The sequence below is a fragment of the Mobula birostris genome, chromosome 7 (assembly GCF_030028105.1).
Source record: "Mobula birostris isolate sMobBir1 chromosome 7, sMobBir1.hap1, whole genome shotgun sequence".
Lineage (NCBI taxonomy): Eukaryota > Metazoa > Chordata > Chondrichthyes > Myliobatiformes > Myliobatidae > Mobula > Mobula birostris.
In genome coordinates, this window is record NC_092376.1 from 27,126,568 (window position 1) to 27,147,868 (window position 21,301).

At 42.7% G+C, this 21,301-nt stretch overlaps 1 protein-coding gene across 6 annotated transcripts in view; it reads left to right on the forward strand.

Moving 5' to 3' along the window:
- Positions 1-21,301, forward strand: part of p4ha3 (prolyl 4-hydroxylase, alpha polypeptide III) — a 77,165-nt gene that overhangs the window by 32,210 nt on the left and 23,654 nt on the right. For 2 of the 6 annotated variants that reach the window (XM_072262782.1, XM_072262780.1), the window contains 5 exons: positions 5,734-5,798; positions 9,924-10,083; positions 12,586-12,648; positions 14,902-14,970; positions 15,459-16,129. In XM_072262782.1, coding sequence (XP_072118883.1) covers positions 5,734-5,798; positions 9,924-10,083; positions 12,586-12,648; positions 14,902-14,970; positions 15,459-15,788 — 687 coding nt within the window. In that variant the 3' untranslated portion in view covers positions 15,789-16,129. The other 4 variants (XM_072262786.1, XM_072262784.1, XM_072262785.1 and 1 more) reach the window with 3 other exon arrangements.

Below are 21,301 nucleotides of genomic sequence, written 5' to 3' on the forward strand. Positions count from 1 at the left end.
GTTCCTTCCTCTGTTGGCTGCTTTGGGCAGCAGGAAACATGTTTTTATGCCATCAACCTAGTTCCCAGTCAGTGAGGCAAGGAGAAGTTTACCACACAACAATGTTAAAGCAGCAAGCTTATTCACTTGCTCTAAGAATGGTTGCGTTTGGGAAATGGATAAAGCTCGTGAAAGGCAGATCAAACCGAGAGAACTTTGTCCTAAATTAGCCTTATCTGGAAATAAGTGCCACAGTCAACAAAATTCCTTTCACCAAAGTGGCATTCCTTTAACTGTGAGTGGGCTTGAACTACCATCACTGTGAATCTCCTGTCCCAGATGAGGATGGCTGCATGTCACAGAATCACACAATACATTCTGTTCCAGTGCAGTTGGACAAAGCTGTAACCACTGTCTGTAATGTCTGGGCACACACATAGGTCATGTCTGAACTAATTTTCCAAATAACTTGACTGAATCCTCAACACTGTATTCAATTCCTACCACCAGCCTCAAAACTACTGTTAGTCCACAGCACGTTTAAAGCATCCTCCAGTCAATTGTCTTCCTGGCCCTCTATTTCCAATTATTGCAGCATTCCAGATAAACAGAATTTATCTGTCACACGTACATCAAAGCACGCAGTGAGATACACCACTTGCATCAAGTGCAATTAGCGAGGATCACGCCTCACTTCCAGTGCCCACAACTCACTTACCTTAACTGTCCGTCTTTGGAATGTGGGAGGAAACTGGAGCACCCGGAGGAAACCAACATGGTCACAGGGAGAACGTCCAAACTCCTTACAGTCAGCAGTGGGAATCAAACCCAGATCTCATAGCTGGTGCTGTAAAGCATTGCACTATTAACTATGCGATGGTAATGTGCTGTACCGAGCTTGAGCAAGTGGACCTACCCCCTCTGTAAGTTCCTATGATTAATAAATTATAATTCATTTACCATATGGCATTTTTTAACTCAGCCATTGATGGTTCCTGGAGATGCTCATTTGTTCTGGCTTCTTCTTCCTTCCTTTCCAATCCTGATGTAGGGTCTCTGCCCAAAACGTTGACTGTTTATTCCCCTCCATTGATGCTGCCTGGCCTGCCGAGTTTCTCCAGTATTTTGTGTGTGTTGCTCTGGATTTCCAGCATCTGCAGAATCTCTTGTGTTTATGATCAACTTAATAAGTTTGCTTTGGTGGATGAAAGGTCAGCATTTCTCAGCCTCTCTTTCGGGCTTCATAAATAAAGACAGGGAGGTGGAGGACCTGAGGAGGCAGGAGGGCAGTAAGAAGGAGCAGAGAGACAGTGATGGGGCAGCAGGAGAGTTTATAAGGCAAAGAGCTGTGCAGCGAGTGGAGTAGGAAGAACTAAGGCTCGTGACTTGATGTGATTAGTTACATAAGTATCTATAAGTATCTGGATGCATGAAATTAAACTAATGTGTTAGTCATGAACGACTTCAATTGTAAAGCTGGTGCTCCCTGCAAAAGCCAAACTTTTGAAAATCTTGAAACTTTCAATCTTACAGACACACTTTCAAAGATTAGCTTTATTTGTCACATGTACAATACATTGAAACATTGAAACATGCAATGAAATGCATCATTTGCATTACATCAAATCAACAAAGATTGTGCTGGTGGCAGTCTGCAAGTGTTGCCGTGTTTCTGGCAGCTTTATAGCATGAACACTGGCATTGTAAAGTGATTACACTAACCACCATGCTGCCCAAGGACTCTTTGCAACTCAATTTCTCAATATTTTGTTTCCTTGCACAGTTTGTCCTCTTTTGCGCATTGTTTGTCAACTCTTGTGTAGTTTTCCATAATTCTATTGTATTTCTTTTTTTTCCTGTAAATGACTGCAAGAAAATAAATTACAAGGTAATATATAGTAACATATTCGCACTTTGATAATACATTTAATTTGAACTTTGAAATCCGGATGGCCTATTTCCCTCTGTTGACACTCTTTAACTTACTGGGTTTCTGCTTTGGTTTTTAGGTTCCCAGAGACTACAACATTTCCCTTTCTTTGTTCTCGATTGGGAATTGGCTCTGTTAAGTAGTCAGGAGTGAAATCACTAAATTCACCCAGTCACTCTGAGGGAAATAGTTCTTTTTCTCTGAATTAGTTCTAGAATGAAATTTAATTTCATTTGTAATTTTAAAGTAGAGATACACATAACAAAGTAATAATAGGCAGAAGTGAAAACAAAACAATCAAAGTTCAAAGTTTAAATAAAATTATTATCACTAAAAAAAGGCATCCGTTAGTCTTGCGAGACCATGGATTTGCGCCTGGAAAGTCTTCACTCTCCAGGGCGCAGGCCTGGGCAAGGTTGTATGGAAGACCAGCAGTTGCCCATGCTGCAAGTCTCCCCTCTCCACGACACCAATGTTGTCCAAGGGAAGGGCACTAGGACCCATACAGCTTGGCACCAGTGTCATCGCAGAGCAATGTGTGGTTAAGTGCCTTGCTCAAGGATACAACACATTACCTCGGCTAGGGCTCGAAATCACAACCTTCAGGTCACTAGTCCAGTGCCTTGGCCATGTGCCCAGACTATAATTTGATAAATTATTATCAAAGTACATAGAATAAATGAAAAACAATGGTGTTAGAAATGATGTCTTTGGACCTTCCTGACTGGACATGTGTGCCCTTATAGCCATGGGTTGCAAGATGTGCATTAAGATTGGATTCTGAGTAAGCGGAGTCCGAGTCTTCAATGAAGCATGGTATTTTCTCACACTGTGCCCTGAACTGGCATGACTTGCACATTCTCCTTCCAAAGCAAACAATCTGCATACTTTAAATATGAAGTTAAATACAATCCAGCAGAAATTTATTTTTTCAAATGTGCTGAGTTCAGAGCCAACATATTTTTGTCGATAATGGTATTAGCATTTTTAAAAATCCATATACGAATCCTATACATAATCTGCAAGTAAAAATAAACAAGGTTTGCTTGGTATTGTGCATCGTCTGAAATGGTAATGAGCTGCAGTAACATTTTCCATTCCATCCTTGTTATTGTTGAGCTTGTCGCTCCAGCCTACCATCCTTGTGTGATAGGGTACATTTGGAGTATATTCAGTGTACGTGGAGTGGAGTTCAGGTGAATTGCATTTATTTTCCACTGCATCTGAAAGCTTCTAAAAACAGTGAAGAGGATTGCAATATAAAATAGAGAAATGTAGGCAGGTTATTGAATGGACAGACAAGATAAGTAAAAATATTATTTTTAGACAATCGAGACAATGGAAGTCCACCAGAATCATTAAAGGTTCTTCAGTCCAATGTAATTGGGACTGTGGTCAGCCCAGTGGCAAAGCTGGTCGAGCTCTTACACCCAGCTCCATAGACCAGGGTTCAATCGTAACCCCTGGTGTTTCTCTGGGTGGAGTTGGCACTGTTCGCTGTGACTATGTGGGGATTTCTTACAGGGGCTCGGGTTTCCTCCCACCTCCATTACAAATTGTGTGTGCAGCTGAGTGGTGGAGTCTGGGGGACTCTTCACATCCTCTTCACATCTACTTTCGATAGGGTTTTCAATACTCAGTTAGTTTCAATAAGATCCCCCTTCATTCTTCTAAATTCCAGTGAATGGAGCGACATGTGCAATTTTCCAGTCCTCTAGAACCATGCCAGAATCTATTGATTCTTGCAAGATCATTACTAATGCATCCACAATCCCTTCAAGTACCTCTATTAGAACCATTGGGTGTGGTTCATCAGGTCCAGGTGAATTATGTACCTTCAGGCCTTTCCTAAACTTCTGACTAATTTTTGTTATATTTTATACCTTCTCTTTTGTTTTTATGTTGGCTTTGACTTCTCTTGTCAGCTACAGTTATGTCAACCTGGCTTTAGAATACTTCCTCTTCTTAGGGATATATCTATCCTGCACCTTCTGAATTTCTCCCAGAAACTCCAGCCACTGCTGCTCTGCCATCATCTCTGCTAGTGTCCCCTTCCAATCAATTTTGGCCAGCTTCTCTCTCATACCTCTATAATTCCCTTTATTCCATTGTATTACGGACATATCTGAATTTTGCTTCTCCCTCTCAAACTGCAGGATGAATTCTATCATATTTTGATCACTGTTTCCTAGGGGTTTCTTTGCCTTAAGCTCCCTAAACATATCCGGTTCATTCCCCACACCCTATCCAGAATTGCTGATCACCGAGTGGGCTCAACCACAAGTTGCTCCAAAAAGCCATCTTGGAGGCATTACACAAATTCTCTCGGGATCAAGCATCAACCTGATTTTCCCAATCTTTCTACATATTGAAATCCCCCATGATTAATGTAACATTGGTTTCTTGACATGCTTTTGCTATCTCCCCATGCTGGCTCCTGCTCGGACGTCTGTAAACAACTCCCATCAGGGTCTTCTTACATTTGCAGTTTCTTAACTCTACCTACAAGGGTTCTACATCTTCCGATCCTATGTCACCTCTTTCTAAAGGTTTAATTTCATTATTTTTTTTACCAGCAGAGGCACTCCTCCTCCTCCACCTACCTGCCTGTCCTTTCGATTGATTGTGAATCCTTAGACATTAAGCTCCCAACTACAATCACCTTTCAGCATGGCTCCGTGATTCCCCCAACGTCATACCTGCCTATCCCTAACTGCACTACAAGATTGTCTACCTTATTCTGTACACTGCGTGCATTCAAATAACACCTTCAGTCCTGCATTTGCCCCCTTTTACACTGCAACCCATTCCACTGAATGCAATTTTGCCTTATCATCCACCTGATAGACTCCCTATACACTACCTCTGCTTCTAAACCAACATCCCTATCTTCAGCCCTATAACTCCTGTTCCCGTCCTCCTGTCGCATTAGCTCAAGCCCTTCCCAACAGCTCTATCAAACTTGCCCGCAAGGATATTGGGCCCCTCAATTTTAGATGTCGCCTGTCTCTTTTTTACAGGTCATATCTTCCCCAGAAAAGACCCCAGTGTTCCATACATCTGAGACAATTCTTCAGCCATGCATTCATCTGCCAAATCGTCCTATTCTTGCCCTCAATGGCGTGTGGCACAGTAGCAATCCAGAGATTGCTACCCTGAAGGTCCTGTTTTTCAGCTTGACTTGACTTGAATTAGTTCTTTATCTTCCCTATCGGATGAGCTCACTCTTTTAGCCTGCTCTCATTCAGATAATGCCGAGGAAATGAGACCTAGGGCAGTCAAATGGGTGAATCACAAAAGGCCACTCTGACACATCTGCTCACTGTCTGTTACTGTGTATAAAAGTGCACCACACCCAGCTTTTTGGAAGTTGTGCCAACCGTACTTGGCACAAATAAGAAGGCTTAGAAAATATAGAAGTTCCTTCCAGTAATGCCTGGTGTTCAATTCTCCTCCAGGAACTGTAGAAATATTCAATGTGGTCAAGTATTCCATAAACACAATTCACTATTGACAAATAGTTCCAGAGTTAATGATGCACATTTTGTGATGGCACAGATTTAAGGGTCAAAGGGCATGTCCTGAACTGTACTGTCCTAAGTTCTAACAGTGAGTAAACCGAAAAATTTTCTCCTTCCAAAATGAAACAATAGACAAATAGGGAACTTTAAGTCAGCTAATAAACAGATACATTTTCTGTGACGTGTTCAATGGGGCAACAACTTTGCAATGTTTAAGGTAATCTTGCATATTTTGCAGTTTTGCGATGTACTTGCTGGTTGAAACAACACAGAAACATTGACACTGCTTTCTCGGTTCAACAGTTGCAGAGGTCAGTGGTGGCCTCAGGAGAGAAGCAAACTGCGGTGGAATATCGGATCAGTAAGAGGTAATAATATCGTGTCTGCCAGTGGGATTCTGTGGCTTTCCAATAGCATGTCTAATCCTCACTTCAGACTTAGAAGCGCTGACTTACTTTGGAAAATATGTTGTTTCGTGGCAGCAGTACTGAGCAAGACATAAAAATTACCCCATGTTATGATTAAATATATATATATATATTTGTGCAAAAGAGAAATAGGGAAGTAATGTGTATGGTCTCGTGGGTTATTCCGAAATCTAATGGCGGAGGGGAAGAAGCTGTTTCTAGAAGTTTGAGTGTGGGCCTTCAGGTTCCTCGACCGCCTTCTGGATGGTAGTAATAAGAAGGAGGCATGTCCTGGGTGGTGGAGGTCCTTAATAATGAGTCCTGAAGACAGGCCTCGCCCTGAAATGTCGAATGTTTATTCATTTCCATAGATGCTGCCTGACCTGCTGAGTACCTCCAGAATAATGGTCTCCTTAGTAATGGGTGTCACCCTCTCGAGGCACCAGCCTTTGAAGACATCTTCAACAGTGGGGACACCACTCATCTATACATTCATCTGTATCCCTCTAACTTCGGTTATCCTCTCACCCCTCTCTACCTTGCACAGGGATCGCTCCCTCTGTGATCCCTGGAACTATTCCATTCCACGAATCATTTGTCCCTCCTGGCTCTTATCCCTCGAACTGACCTGCCCATTCACCTCCTCCTTCATTTTTTTGGGGCCCCAAGCAGTCCTATCAGGGAGGCAACACTTCACCTGCAAATCTGCTGGGGTTGTCTATTGTGTCCGGTGCTCCCAATGCAGCCTCCTCTACATTGGTGCAGCCCGTTATAAATTGGGGGACTGCTTTGTCGAGCACCTCTGCTCCATCCGCCAAAAGTGATAGCCAAACATTTTAATTCCGATTCCCATACCTGTTCTGACGTGTCGGTCCATGGCCTCTTTTTGTGCCACGGTGAGCCTACTCTCCATGTGGAGGAGCAACACCTTATGTTCCATCTGGGTAGCTTCCAACCTGATGGCATGAATATCGATTTCTCCATCCGGTAAAAAAATTTTCTCTCCCCTCCCCTCTTCTATTCCACACTGCTTCTCACCTGCCTATCATCAACCCCTGGATCCTCTCCTCCTCCTCTCCCCTCACCTTTCTATTCTGGTGTTTCTCCCCTTCCTTTCCAGTCCTGATGAAGGGTCTCAGCCCGAAACGACGACTGTTTATTCATTTCCATGAATAACCATAGAACCATAGAACCATAGAAACTACGGCACAGAAACAGGCCCTTTGGCCCTTCTTGGCTGCGCCGAACCATTTTCTGCCTAGTCCCACTGACCTGCACACGGACCATACCCCTCCATACACCTCCCATCCATGTATCTGGCCAATTTATTCTTAAATGTTAGAAAAGAACCCGCATTTACCACCTCGTCTGGCAGCTCATTCCATACTCCCACCACTCTCTGTGTGAAGAAGCCCCCCCTAATGTTCCCTTTAAACTTTTCCCCCCTCACTCTTAACCCATGTCCTCTGGTTTTTTTCTCCCCTTGCCTCAGTGGAAAAAGCCTGCTTGCATTCACTCTATCTATACCCATCATAATTTTATATACCTCTATCAAATCTCCCCTCATTCTTCTACGCTCCAGGGAATAAAGTCCTAACCTATTCAACCTTTCTCTGTAACTGAGTTTCTCAAGTCCTGGCAACATCCTTGTAAACCTTCTCTGCATTCTTTCAACCTTATTTATATCCTTCCTGTAATTTGATGACCAAAACTGAACACAGTACTCCAGATTCGGCCTCACCAATGCCTTATACAACCTCATCATAACATTCCAGCTCTTATACTCAATACTTTGATTAATAAAGGCCAATGTACCAAAAGCTCTCTTTATGACCCTATCTACCTGTGACGATACTTTTAGGGAATTTTGTATCTGTATTCCCAGATCCCTCTGTTCCACTGCACTCCTCAGTGCCTTACCATTAACCCTGTATGTTCTACGTTGGTTTGTCCTTCCAATGTGCAATACCTCACACTTGTCAGTATTAAACTCCATCTGCCATTTTTCAGCCCATTTTTCCAGCTGGTCCAAGTCCCTCTGCAGGCTCTGAAAACCGTCCTCACTGCCTACTACACCTCCAATCTTTCTATCATCAGCAAACTTGCTGATCCAATTTACCACATTATCATCCAGATCATTGATATAGATGACAAATAACAATGGACCCAGCACTGATCCCTGTGGCACACCACTAGTCACAGGCCTCCACTCAGAGAAGCAATTTTCTACCACCACTCTCTGGCTTCTTCCATCAAGCCAATGTCCAATCCAATTTACCACCTCTCCATGTATACCTAGCAACCGAATTTTCCTAACTAACCTCCCATGCAGGACCTTGTCAAAGGCCTTACTGAAGTCCATGTAGACAATATCCACTGCCTTCCCTTCATCCACTTTCCTGGTAACCTCCCCGAAAAACTCCAACAGATTGGTCAAACATGACCTACCACGCACAAAGCCATGTTGACTCTCCCTAATAAGTCCCTGTCTATCCAAATGCTTGTAGGTTCTGTCTCTTAGTGCTCCCTCCAATAACTTACCTACTACTGACGTTAAACTCACCAGCCTGTAATTTCCCGGATTACTTTTCAATCCTTTTTTAAACAACGGAACAACATGAGCCACTCTCCAATCCTCCGGCACTTCACCCGTAGACAGCGACATTTTAAATATTTCTGCCAGGGCCCCCGCAATTTCAACACCAGTCTCCTTCAAGGTCTGAATAAACATCTGACCTGCTAAGTTCCTCCAGAATTTTGTGTGTTGCTTCTGTTTTCTTTGTTTTAATTTAACTTAATGACGGCCTTTAACTAAAAATGCATGGTATTTACTTAAGTTTAATATAGGGTACCTCAAATGGTTCCTATAAATCTCTCCTACCTTCCCCCCCACTTCATTGTAGCACTTATTTTGTAACAATACCAAAGTGGGTGGTCTCCATGCCATCTCGATGGTACATGTTAATTTAGAAATGTTGCTATATTGCTATTATTTTTATTCATTTTCTCTCATGGATAGTTCAGGGACATTATTATTGGCAGAGTTCCAATATTTATGTAATTTTTTTGCACTCAGTCAATTTTAAAGCAGACTATTCCATGAAGTTGAAAAAGTATGAGTGCAGGAAAACTTGGAAGGATGGATGAGATGGGCAGATGCACAGCAGATACAGTTTAAGAAGAGAAATGTGATGGCGGAAAGAAGGAGAAAAGCCAAAATAAACTGAACGGTACACTTTTGAAGGAATAGGAAGGTCAGGGAGTCTATGCTGAAAGTTGCAGGGCAAGTTTAAAAAGCTGTGGACAAAAGCTCATAGGGTCTTGAACAGGAAAGTCAGGGATGGGTATGACACCTTAAGGTGGTTACCAGACAAAAACAAGTGTAAAGGAGGCAAATGAAGGAGGGGAGAAAGAAAGCAAAGGAAATTTAGAGGACTATCCAAAGTGGGCGATTATTTCTGTAGATAAAACGGAAAGGATGCAAAACATTGAAGGCTGCACCATCTACAGGAGCATAATTAAAAATAGTTAATTGATTGTGGAGTGCTTTAAAATTACGTTGTAGAACTACATGTTCCTTTTTTAACTGGAAAATACTTAATCTCTAGTTTAAGTACCGATTAATGATAACTGGTTTTTCCTTCAGAATTTGTTCGGTGCTTGTGTGCTTGAAAGAAACTTGGCAGAGGATGTGTAGAGACCTCGTGGGGATTTGCATTCCTTCAGCACTGCTCCTGAACGACTGAAGTGTCATAGTCATAAAGTCTTCGAGCACTACAGCACAGAAACAGGCCCTTCAGCCCATCTAGTCTGTGCTAAACTATCATTTTGCCTAGCCCCATTGACCTGGACCATAGCACTCCATACGATTCCCATCCATGTATGCCATATAATAGAATACCAAGTTATTTACATCTGAATGAAACATTTATTTTTTATAACAACACACATCAAAGTTGCTGGTGAACGCAGCAGGCCAGGCAACATCTGTAGGAAGAGGTACAGTCGACGTTTCAGGCCGAGACCCTTCGTCAGGACTAACTGGAGGAAGAGTGAGTAATATATTTTTTATATATTACTTCTCAGTACCTGGTTGAAAGAAACAGTGGACCCAGTGATCAGTAAGCTGGATCTACGGATCGCCCACCTCACAGGTTTAAATGTGCAACAGCCTTATGCAGAGTATCTGCAGGTAACGAACTATGGGATTGGAGGTCACTACGAGCCACACTTCGACTATGCAACGGTGAGTTCACAGAGTCAAAATCAAAGTACACATATTTAACCCATTGCCTATCTTGAGATTCGATTTCTTGCAGGCATTTATAGATAAATAGAGAAATTCAATGGAATTGATGAAAAATTATAAAAACCAGAAACTGACAAACAACCAATGTGCAAAATTCTTACGATGTATGTCAGTGACTTGGACTCTGGGATTAATGGACTTGTGGCTAAATTTGCCGATGATACGAGGATAGGTGGAGGAGTGGGTAGTGTTGAGGAATCAGAGAGTCTGCAGAGAGACTTTGATAGTTTAGGGGAATGGGCAAAGAAGTGGCAAGTGAAATACAATGTTGGAAAGTGTATGGTCATGCACTTTGGTGGAAGAAATAAACGGGCAGACTATTATTTAGATGGGGAGAGAATTCAAAATGCAGAAGATGCAAAGGAACTTGGGAACCCTTGTGCTAGATACCCTAAAGGTTAACGTCCAGGCTGAGTCAGTTGTGAAGAAGGTGAATGCAATGTTGGCATTGATTTCTAGAGGTAAGGAATATAAGAACAGGGTTGTGATGCTGAGGCTCTATAAGGCACTCGTGAGACCACACTTGGAGTATTGTGTGCAGTTTTGGGCTCCTTATTTTAGAAAGGATATACTGACATTGGAGAGAGTTCAGAGAAGATTCACGAGAATGATTCCAGGAACGAAAGGGTTACCGTATGAGGAACATCTGGCAGCTCTTGGGTTGTATTCCCTGGAGTTCATGAGAATGAGGGTGGGATCTCATAGAAACATTCAGAATGTTAAAAGGCCTGAACAGATTAGATATGGAAAAGTTATTTCCCATGGTAGGGGAGTCTAGGACAAGAGAGCACAACTTCAGGATTGAAGGACATCCTTTTAGAACTGAGATGTAGGGAAATTACTTTAGTCAGAGGGTGGTAAATCTGTGGAATTTGTTGCCACGAGCGGCTGTGGAGGTCAAGTCATTGGGTGTATTTAAGGCAGAGATTGATAGGTATCTGAGTAGCCAGGGCATCAAAGGTTATGGGTTGAAAGCAGGAGAGTGGGGATGACTGGAAGAATTGGATCAGCCCATGATTGAATGGTGGAGCAGACTCGATGGGCCAAATGGCCTACTTCTGCTCCTATATCTTATGGTCTAATGGTCTTAAAAGAAGACAAATCATGCAGCTAATAAAGAAAAAAAGTAAATAAATAATACTGAGATGAGTATTATTGAGTTGTAATAATATTATCATGAGTTGTAATCTCCTTGAAAATGAACATGTAGATTATGGAATCAGTGAATGAAGTTATCCACACTGGTTCAAGAACCTGGTGGTTGTGGGGTTATAACTGTTCCTGACCCTGGTGGTGTGGGGCCTAAGATTCCTGTACTTTCTGCCTGATGATGGTAGGGAGGAGGGATCGTAGCCTCAATGACGGATACCACTTTCTTGTGGCAGCGCTCCTTGTAAATGTTCTCAATAATGGGGTTGGGTGAGAGAGAGGGCAGGTCAGGAGAGCATTGGAGCAGGAGGGAGTAGAACTGGAAGTCTATTTGTTAGTAGGGGCAGATTCAGGGAGTGTCACAGAGATACAAATAGGTGTTCATAGTGAAAATGGATTGGAAGCATAAAGCAGAGTCAGGTATGGTACCAAGACTGCAAATTGTCCAGTTTTAGACAGAGAGAATATAGTTAGGGTCACTTGGAACCCTTGATTCTTGTGAATATGTAAAGGGAGGAAGAAGGGAACTTCAGACAAGCAGTCGGAGGATTTAGAGGTAGTGGAGGAATTAAGGAGTGTTAACGAGGCAGGACTGGCTATCATCAGTCCTCATCTGGATGGCAGTGCTGCAGGACAGCTTGCAGTTAAGACACAGGGGATGATGGTGATGGCGGCAGCATTGAAAAATTGTGCTTATAATCTCAGCAAGGAAGTCAGCTGCCTGGGGCTAAAGAGAAAAGGACTTTCTTCAAGCACTGGTATAGGAGTGTTCGGAAGTCTCTGCCCTAGGGAGCTGAAATATTTCAAGTTTCATCCCTGGGAACTTTAGCTTCCTGACTCTGCGTGGTGTAGACCTGGCCCAGCTTTGGATGCACACATGTACACATATGTGGGCGCTTTCAGCCTGCGACCTCAGTGTTTGTTCCAAATCACTGGAATCCTGTAACTTTGATAAATCACCACAGATTTCTAATCCAAAGAGGCCCTGCATGGAAGATAAAGGGATGTGTAGATAGCACTGGACAGTTGAATATATAATCCAAAAGCAGCGTTATTCTTGTTCCTATTGTGTTATTGTGAATGGTAAACCAGTTTAAATGCTATCCACATCAATGAAATTAAATAAATGCTATTTCTTCTACAAATTGACAATAGATTATACCAACAGGAACCATTCTAAAAGAGGTAAACAGTGCATGATGTAAAGGTTTTAAGACTTCTGTTCTCACACACAAAATTAATGTATTTGATCGGTACTCAAAAGTTTTTTTTCTTTTGGTTCTGCCTTAGTCACCGAACAGTTCACTGTACAGGTTGAAATCTGGAAACAGAGTGGCGACATTCATGATATATGTAAGCATTGATCTTTTATTTTCAGTTCACTAAAGTGCATCCACTAACAAAACACCATCTACTGTATGTAGCCAATTTCTTTTTGTGAAACTATGCAACCCGTTTATTCTCCCGTTGCAAAACCAAGGGAAGTGAATCTCTGGGATTCTCTACCCCAGAGACTTGAGGAGGCTGGGTCATTAGAAATACTTAAAGTTGAGATAGACATATCCTTGAAAAATAGAGGAATTTAGGGTTGTGGGGGATCTTGTACAGAGGAAGAGCAGAGACCTGTGTAGATCAGCTGACAAGACAGGCTTGAGGGGCCAGAGGTTTCCTCCTGCTATTAGATTATTGTGTTGTGGTTTTAGAAACGTAACATGTAACCTAATGAAAGGGTTGAATAGGAGAACTAAATAAAATATTCTCTAAAACATTAGGGACCAGAAATCCTTTTGCAGATTAAAAAATGTTAAGGCAATGTCCAGACAAAGGGTCTCAGTGTGAAACATCAGATGTTTATCTCCTTCCGTAGGTGCTGCCTGACCTGCTGAGTTCCTCCAGCACTTTGTGTGTTGCTCTGGATTTCCAGCATCTGCAGAATTGCTCATGTTTAAACCAATGTTTGCTGTTCGTTCCGTAACACTGCCAAGTGTCAAAATGCCACCACACACAAGGCCCATAGTTCATGTCAGTAGAACATGCTGTATTTTCAAATTCCACTCCAGTGCAGTCTCCCATCATTGTTTGGGAATGTGAGTGGAGTAACTATGATGGAATTAGGGAACAGGAAATGTTAGGCTGGTAAGATTTGGAACTTAAGAGTACAGGGCAGATGTGGGGGAGGGGTACAGGGTGGAGAGATTAGAGGAGGGGTGGGAGAAAGAAAAAGATCTAAGGAGAGATGACTGGTTGGGAAGATGACCTGGGACATTGTCAAGGAAGTGATGGGTCTCTGGAGCTATCTACCCATCTAAAAAATAGGGGACCATAACTCCATAGTAGTATAATACCTTGGAGCTCATGTGTAGTCATCACAATATGGTTTCTATGTAGTTGCTATGCACAGCATAGAAACTGGCTCCTCACATCTCATGGCCATGCTGCCCATTGTACCTACCGATACTATCCCAATTCCACACACTAGGTGCTTACACACTTCAATACCTTGGTAATTCAAGTAATTCTTTAAGAGTCATACACATTTGGAGCCTGGCATGATCATTGCATGGACTGTTTTAATGTGGGATTTAACCCCAAATGTAGCTTGGTGCTTTCGGAGGAAATCCCTTTTAGCTTTCCTTTCAAAACTTTCCATTCGATTTGCTCTTCCAGATGCAAATTTGGTCATTACCCCTTTCCTAAATTGTTTATAAGCTATCAAATTAATTCAGAAGGAGATCTTCCCTCTCCATTTCAGACCTGCTTTAGCGATCAAGGCCGAAACTAATGCATACCCTGTAATCACATTCAGGCAGTGTCCTCCATCCAAATGTTTCTCAGTTGCATGGACAATAGTGAACTTATCTTGATGCTTCTGTTAACTGCAATATATAACTTTATGCATTATAGTTCTTCAAATATTTGGAAAACATAGGTTTTATTTCCTCAAATGTCAGAAGGGTACTATCAACACAAAAAGATACTCAGAAATATCCCATTGTTTTTAAAGTTCTTCATGGCATCCAGAAAATCAGTTAATATTTATTACCCATTTATATGGATAGTAATGCATTATGAGCTGAAACCAATATCCTTCCCTTTTGCATTTAGACTATATGGAAGACTATAAGACACAGGAGCAGAATTAGGCCATTCGGCCCATCGAGTCTGCTCTACCACTCTATCGTGGCTGCTTTATTATTCCTCTCAACCCCATTCTCTGTCCTTTCCCCCCTAACCTTTGACACCCTTACTAATTAAGAAGCTATCAACCTCCACTTTAAATAAACTCAATGACTTAGCCTCCACAGCCGAGCATGCCAATGAATTCACCAGATTCACCACCCTCTGGCTGAAGAAATTCCTCCTCATTTATGTCTGAAGTCCATCTGCATCCAAGTTTAATGCAGGAGGTATTGAACTTTAAAACAAAATCATTACTGCTGCAAACCAGATTGTTCCAGCAGCCAAACTTGCCATGCTGATATAGAAACAATAGTCATGCAATAGCAGCTGACTATGGCAGGTTATTCTGCCTCTTCACGGCCATGATAATGGTTTAATGTTAATGGTGGAGAAGCCCTGGTAATTCGATCTTGTGTCCTTTTCCAGTTGAGTGGAGTTGAAGCCGGAGGGGCAACCGCTTTTATCTACGCAAACTTTAGTGTTCCTGTTGTCAAGGTGAGTAGGATGTTTCTTGTTTTGCTTTGGTCTCCATGAGGCATGATTGTTACTTGTTTTGGTGAGTGGCTGAACTCTCCAAGCCATCTCTGCTCACCCTAGATAACAGTTAAGATCTCAGTGTCAGAGGCCGATGTCCAAACATCCATCGAGAGGATGAACCCTTGCAAGGCATCAGACCATGAATGTGTACCTGGTAAGGTATTGAAAACCTGTGCCAACCAACCAGCAGTGGTGTTCAATCTCATCTTCACTCTCTCACTGCTGAGGTCTAGGGCTCCCACCTGGTTCAACAGGGCAGCAACGATTCCGGTGCTCAAGAAATGCAGAGTGAGCTACCTCAATGCCTATCACCCAGTAGCATTTAATCTGTCATAATTGTGTCCTTTGAGAGATTGGTTATGGCTAGGATTAGGAGGAGGGAGGAAAAGATGGCGGCGTGACGCAGCATGCACGGCCGTTCCAAATGATATCGTATGTGTAACTAGGGGTGCCGTGCACAATCTGGATTTGATGGAGACAGCCGTGAGAAGCGCAGAGAAACATCTGGAGTTTCTGAAATGCTTGCTTCGCTGCCGCTGCTACTGTGCAATCAAGAATCTCCGGAGACGAAGGCCCCAAATCCTCGGCTTTGCGTATCGCCTATTGCCGAGGCCAGGGTCAAAACGCTCGGCAGAGATGGTGCTCGGTGCTCGGTGTCGAATAGGTGGTTGGAGGCTCGGAGTTTTTCGGATGGACTCGGAGTCGGACTGTGGTCGGATGCTTCCAGTATGCTGCATCAGCAAGTTGGCGGCGCTGGAGGTTCACCGTCTGCGTGAGATGATGGGATTTTCGGGAGACGTTGAGACTTTTACTGTGCCATGGTCTGTTCTTACCAAATTACGGTATTGCTTTGCACTGTTGTAACTATATGTTATAATTATGTAGTTTTTGTTAGTTTTTAAGTCGGTTTGTCATGTGTTTTTTATGATATCATTCTGGAAAAACATTTTATCATTTCTTAATGCATGCGTTACTAAATGACAATAAAAGGGGACTGTGTGTCCTTATAATCATAATCATAATAATTAACACCAGTTTGAGCAAGGACCTGGACCCTTAGCAATTCGTCTACTACCACAACAGGTCTACAGCAGATGCAGTTTCAATGACTCTCCCCTCTGCTTTAGAGCACCTTGACAACCACGAGACATACGTCAGGCTACTGTTGACCAATCACAGCTCAGTGTTCAACGCCATCGCCCTCTCAGTAGCAATAACTAAGCTTCGAAGTCTGTGCCCCTCTCTGCAACCAGACCCATGACTTCCTCACCAGGATACCAGTCAGTGCCGATTGCTTCTATTATCTCACCCTCAGCGAAAACCAACACTCAGGATGCTTGCTTAGCCTGCAGCTCGACTCTCTCTACACTCATGACTGCACACTTCAAGTGCTGTCAATAAACTTGCCGCTGACACCACTGTTGTTGGCAGAATCTCAGACTGTGTGACAAGGAAGTTGTCTTCAGGAGGAGGTAGAGGAGCCTATAGACCCAGACTCAACAACTTAAGGACATCTTCTTCCTCTCTGCCATTAGATTTGTGAATGGCCCATGAAGCCATGAATACTGTCTGTTATTCCTTTTTTGCATTGTTACTTATTTTTGTAAGTGATATATTTTTATGTCTTTGTTCTACACTGCAACCCCAAAATAACAAATTTCACATCATATGTCAGTGATAGTTAATCTGATTCTTACTCAGATATCTAAGATTCCAGGATGACCAGTATGGTTGACTCTGAATTGGCCTAAAATCAGGGAGCCCTTAGAGTTGAACAGTAACTTACAGACTATTAGCCGCAACGGTCAGCATACCAGACATAGTGAACTTACCTTGATACTTCCATTGACCTAAAATTTTAATCACAACAATTTTTCAAATATTTGGAAAATGTACATTTTAGTTTCTCAGATGCCAGCCCTGTTTAATACAGAAGTCTGTCTCTCTCATATTTACAAAACAAAGTTCTCCTTTATGTAACTTGAGCCACAGTAGCAATACCCCTTCTAAATCTCCTTGTAGCAGAAGTCAGCAGAAAGGCTGTGAGTCTGGGAGAAAACATTCATTAAAAAACAGTACTGATTCAGTGTGCTATTATTATAGTAAGTCACAAGTTTAAATCCTATATTAATATTGAAGGAATTTTGTGCTGACATCAATGTCAAGGCTAATCCTAAAATAGATTACTGGTTATTATTTTCATCTAGGGTAATCTAATTTTAGTGTAATCATTGATATTCTTGGATACCTAGGGTTCCTTGGCCTCCCAGCTCTACCCCTCCTACTTCCCTAACTGGCTTGATCTCTCCATCACTTTTCACCACCCCTTCCCGCCAACCCTTGGTGCTCCAATCACCTCCAGCCCTCTCATCTTCATACCTCTCCTCGCTCCATTCTGAGTCCTGATGCAGGGTCTTGACCTGAAACGTTGACAGTTCCGTCCCCACCCTCCACCTCATAGATGTTTCCCGGCCCATTGAGTTCCACCAGCAGATTAATTGATACCTTATAACTGCATTCAAAAAGCTTCCTTGTGAATTTCTCGTGTAGGTAATCTGTGGATGTAGATACTGCTGGCAAAGGCAACATTTATTGCCCTTCTCAAGATGCCCTTCCAATCTGCACCCTGTAAGGCATGAAAATGCCCAATGCAGGCCTCTCTTGGTCTGAGTCGACGTTCCCTCCCTCCCTTCCCCAAGGTGCCTGTGAGAAAGTGGTGGTCATCCACTCTCTTGAATGGTTGCAATGCTTCCAGCAAAGATACTTTCTCTTAGAGTATAGACTCAGTGACAGTGAAGGAATGGCGATTTAGTTTGAAATCACTATGGTGTGTGATTTAGAAGGTTAATGGTGATGTCCCCATTTGCCCACAACATTTGTCCTTCTTGGTGATAGAGGTTGCAGGGTCAAGAGGCCCTGCCAGGGATTCCCAACCTTTTTTATGCCACGGAGCCTTACCATTAGCTGAGGGTTCTGTGGGTCCCAGTTTGGGAACCCCTGGATGGTGTTCACTATGCTTCACCCGTGGTGGAGGCAATGAATGATGAGGACGAGGGTGGGGTACCAATCACGTGGATTGCTTTGTCCAGAAGAGCTCGCTAAGCGTTGTTGTAGGATATATCTCTTTGCCAATGTTTGCAATTATGTGTTGGCCTGTATAATATTAAAATTGTAAGGTATGGAAGATTTATGTGTAGTTATGAAGTCAAGCTAAATATAATTACTTTGTCACTTACTAGGAAATTAGTAATTACTAACAAGCAGATCGACTGAAGAGATTATAGGCGTCACACTGATAGAATGTATTCTGGTTCCACAAAGCAATATATTAGGGAAGAGGGAGGACAGTGGGTATCTTTGGCATCAGAATACAGGAGCACATAAGAGCTGTTATATTTCTTACGATTAATGTTACTTTATCATTAATTTATTTATATTTGTACATTCATATATATATATATATATATATATATCAAATTAATAAAAATATGATTTGTAATTATATGAACATACAATTATATTATTGTAAACAACACACATCAAAGTTGCTGGTGAACGCAGCAGGCCAGTCAGCATCTCTAGGAAGAGGTGCAGTCGACGTTTCAGGCCGAGACCCTTCATCAGGACTAACTGAAGGAAGAGTGAGAATTGCTTGAATTTCCAGCATCTGCAGAATTCCTGTTGTTTGCTTTTAAATTATATTATTGTGATAACATTATATACAAAAAGAGTAGGCAAGGAGCACAACATGGTTTAGTGTTTACTTGACACAACCTTAATATGGGATCACTCTCTCCCACCTTTTTTGCACCCCACAACCTCCTTTGCTGACATCCCACAAGTCTTGCAGCACCACAGGACAGTTGTGCTTCAATAGCCGACACAGCTGTAATGACTGGTAATTTCAGGAAGGGCTTTCTCATCACCATCAAGTTGATCTCCGCAAGACCATAAGATATAGGAGCAGAATTGGGCTGTTTGGCCCATCGAATCTGCTCTGCCATTTCATCGTTGCTGATCCATTTTTCCCCTCAGCCCCAATCTCCTGCCTTCTCCTCATACCTCTTCATGCCCTGACCAGTCAAGAATCTATCAACTTCTGCCTTAAATATACATAAAGACTTGGCCTCCTCAACTGCTTGTGGCAATAAATTCCATAGATTCACCAATTTCTGGCTAAAGAAATCCCTCCTCTCCTCCATTCTAAAAGGACACCCCTCTATTCTGAGGCTGTATCCTCTGGTCCTAGACTCTCCCATCAGAGGAAACATCCTCTCCACATCCACGCTATCAAGGCCTTTTACCATCCGATAGGTTTCAATTAGGCCACGCCTCATTCTTCTGAATTCAAGTGAATATAGGCCCAGAGCTATCCAGCACTCTTCATATGACAAGCCAACTTCTCGGGCAATTTAACACACCTCACCTGCACCTAATTTATTACAAGGGTTCAGTTTAAGGAGGGGTGAGTTCATAGTTGGAGCCTGCATCAAACTTCTGCCAAGTACATTGTGGGACTGTACATGGCTGATACAATTACTTGTATGCCAAATCACTCACTCAAAAATGCTGAGGGGATATTCCTGATGAGTCAGCATCCTGCTTTCTGGATTTTCCATTTCCATTGAACACAGAAAAAATCAGACCAGTTTCTGGACGGCTGCAAAGTACTTAGGGACAGCTGCTATCATTTTTCAGAACTTCTCTATTTTTAATTAATTCCATTCTTCATTAAATTTACCATCTGGTAAAAATGTAGAAACATCGAAAACCTACGGCACAATACAGGGCCGTCGGCCTACAAAGTTGTACCGAACATGTCCCTACCTTAAAAATTAATAGCCCTCTATTTTTCTAAGCTCCGTGTACCTATCCAAAAGTCTCTTAAAAGATCCTGTCGTATCCGCCTTCATCACTGTTGCTGGCAGCCCATTCTACGCACTCACCTCTCTCTGCGTAAAAAAAACTTACCCCTGACATCTCCTCTGTACCTACTGCCAAGCACCTTAAACCTGTGCCCTTTTGTGGCAACCATTTCCGTCCTGGGAAAAAGCCTCTGACTATCCACATGATCAATGCCTCTCATCATCTTATACACCTCTATCAGGTCACCTCTCATCCTCTGTTGCTCCGAGGAGAAAAGGCCGAGTTCACTCTACCTGTTTTCATAAGGCATGCTCCCCAATCCAGGCAATATCCTTGTAAATCTCCTCTGCACCCTTTCTATGGCTTCCACATCCTTCCTGTAGTGAGGCGACCAGAACTGAGCACAGAACTCCAACTGGGGTCTGACCAAGGTCCTATATAGTTGCAACATCACCTCTCGGCTCCTAAATTCAATTCCATGATTGATGAAGGCCAATACACTGTATGCCTTCTTAACCACGGAGTCAACCTGTGCAGCTGCTTTGAGCGTCCTATGGACTTGGACCCCAAGACCCCTCTGATCTTCCACACTGCCAAGAGTCTTACCATTAATACTATATTCTGCCATCATATTTGACCTACAAAAATGAACCACCTCACACTTATCTGGGTTGAACTCCATCTGCCACTTCTCAGCCCAGTTTTGCATTCTATCAATGTCCCGCTGTAACCTCTGACAGCCCTCCACACTATCCATAACACCTCCAACCTTTGTGTCATCAGCAAACTTACTAAACCATCCCTCCATTTCCTCATCCAGGTCATTTATAAAAATCACAAGGAGTAGGGGTCCCAGAACAGATCCCTGAGGCACTCCGCTGGTGACCAACCTCCATGCAGAATATGACCCTTCTACAACCACTCTTTGCCTTCTGTGCACAAGCCAGTTCTGGATCCACAAAGCAATGTCCCCTTGGATCCCATGCCTCCTTATTTTCTCAATCAGCCTTGCATGGTGTACCTTATCAAATGCCTTGCTGAAATCAATATACACTACATCTACTGCTCTTCCTTCATCAATGTGTTTAGTCACATCCTCAAAAAATTCAATCAGGCTCGTAAGGCACGACCTGCCCTTGACAAAGCCATGCTGACTGTTCCTAATCATATTATGCCTCTCCAAATGTTCATAAGTCCTGCCTCTCAGGATCTTCTCCATAAACTTACCAACCACTGAAGTCAGACTCACTGGTCTATAATTTCCTGGGCTACCTCTACTCCCTTTCTTGAATAAAGGAACAACATCCGCAACCCTCCAATCCTCCAGAACCTCTCCCATCCCCATTGATGATGCAAAGATCATTGCCAGAGGCTCAGCAATCTCCTCCCTCGTCTCCCACAGTAGCCTGGGGTACATCTCATC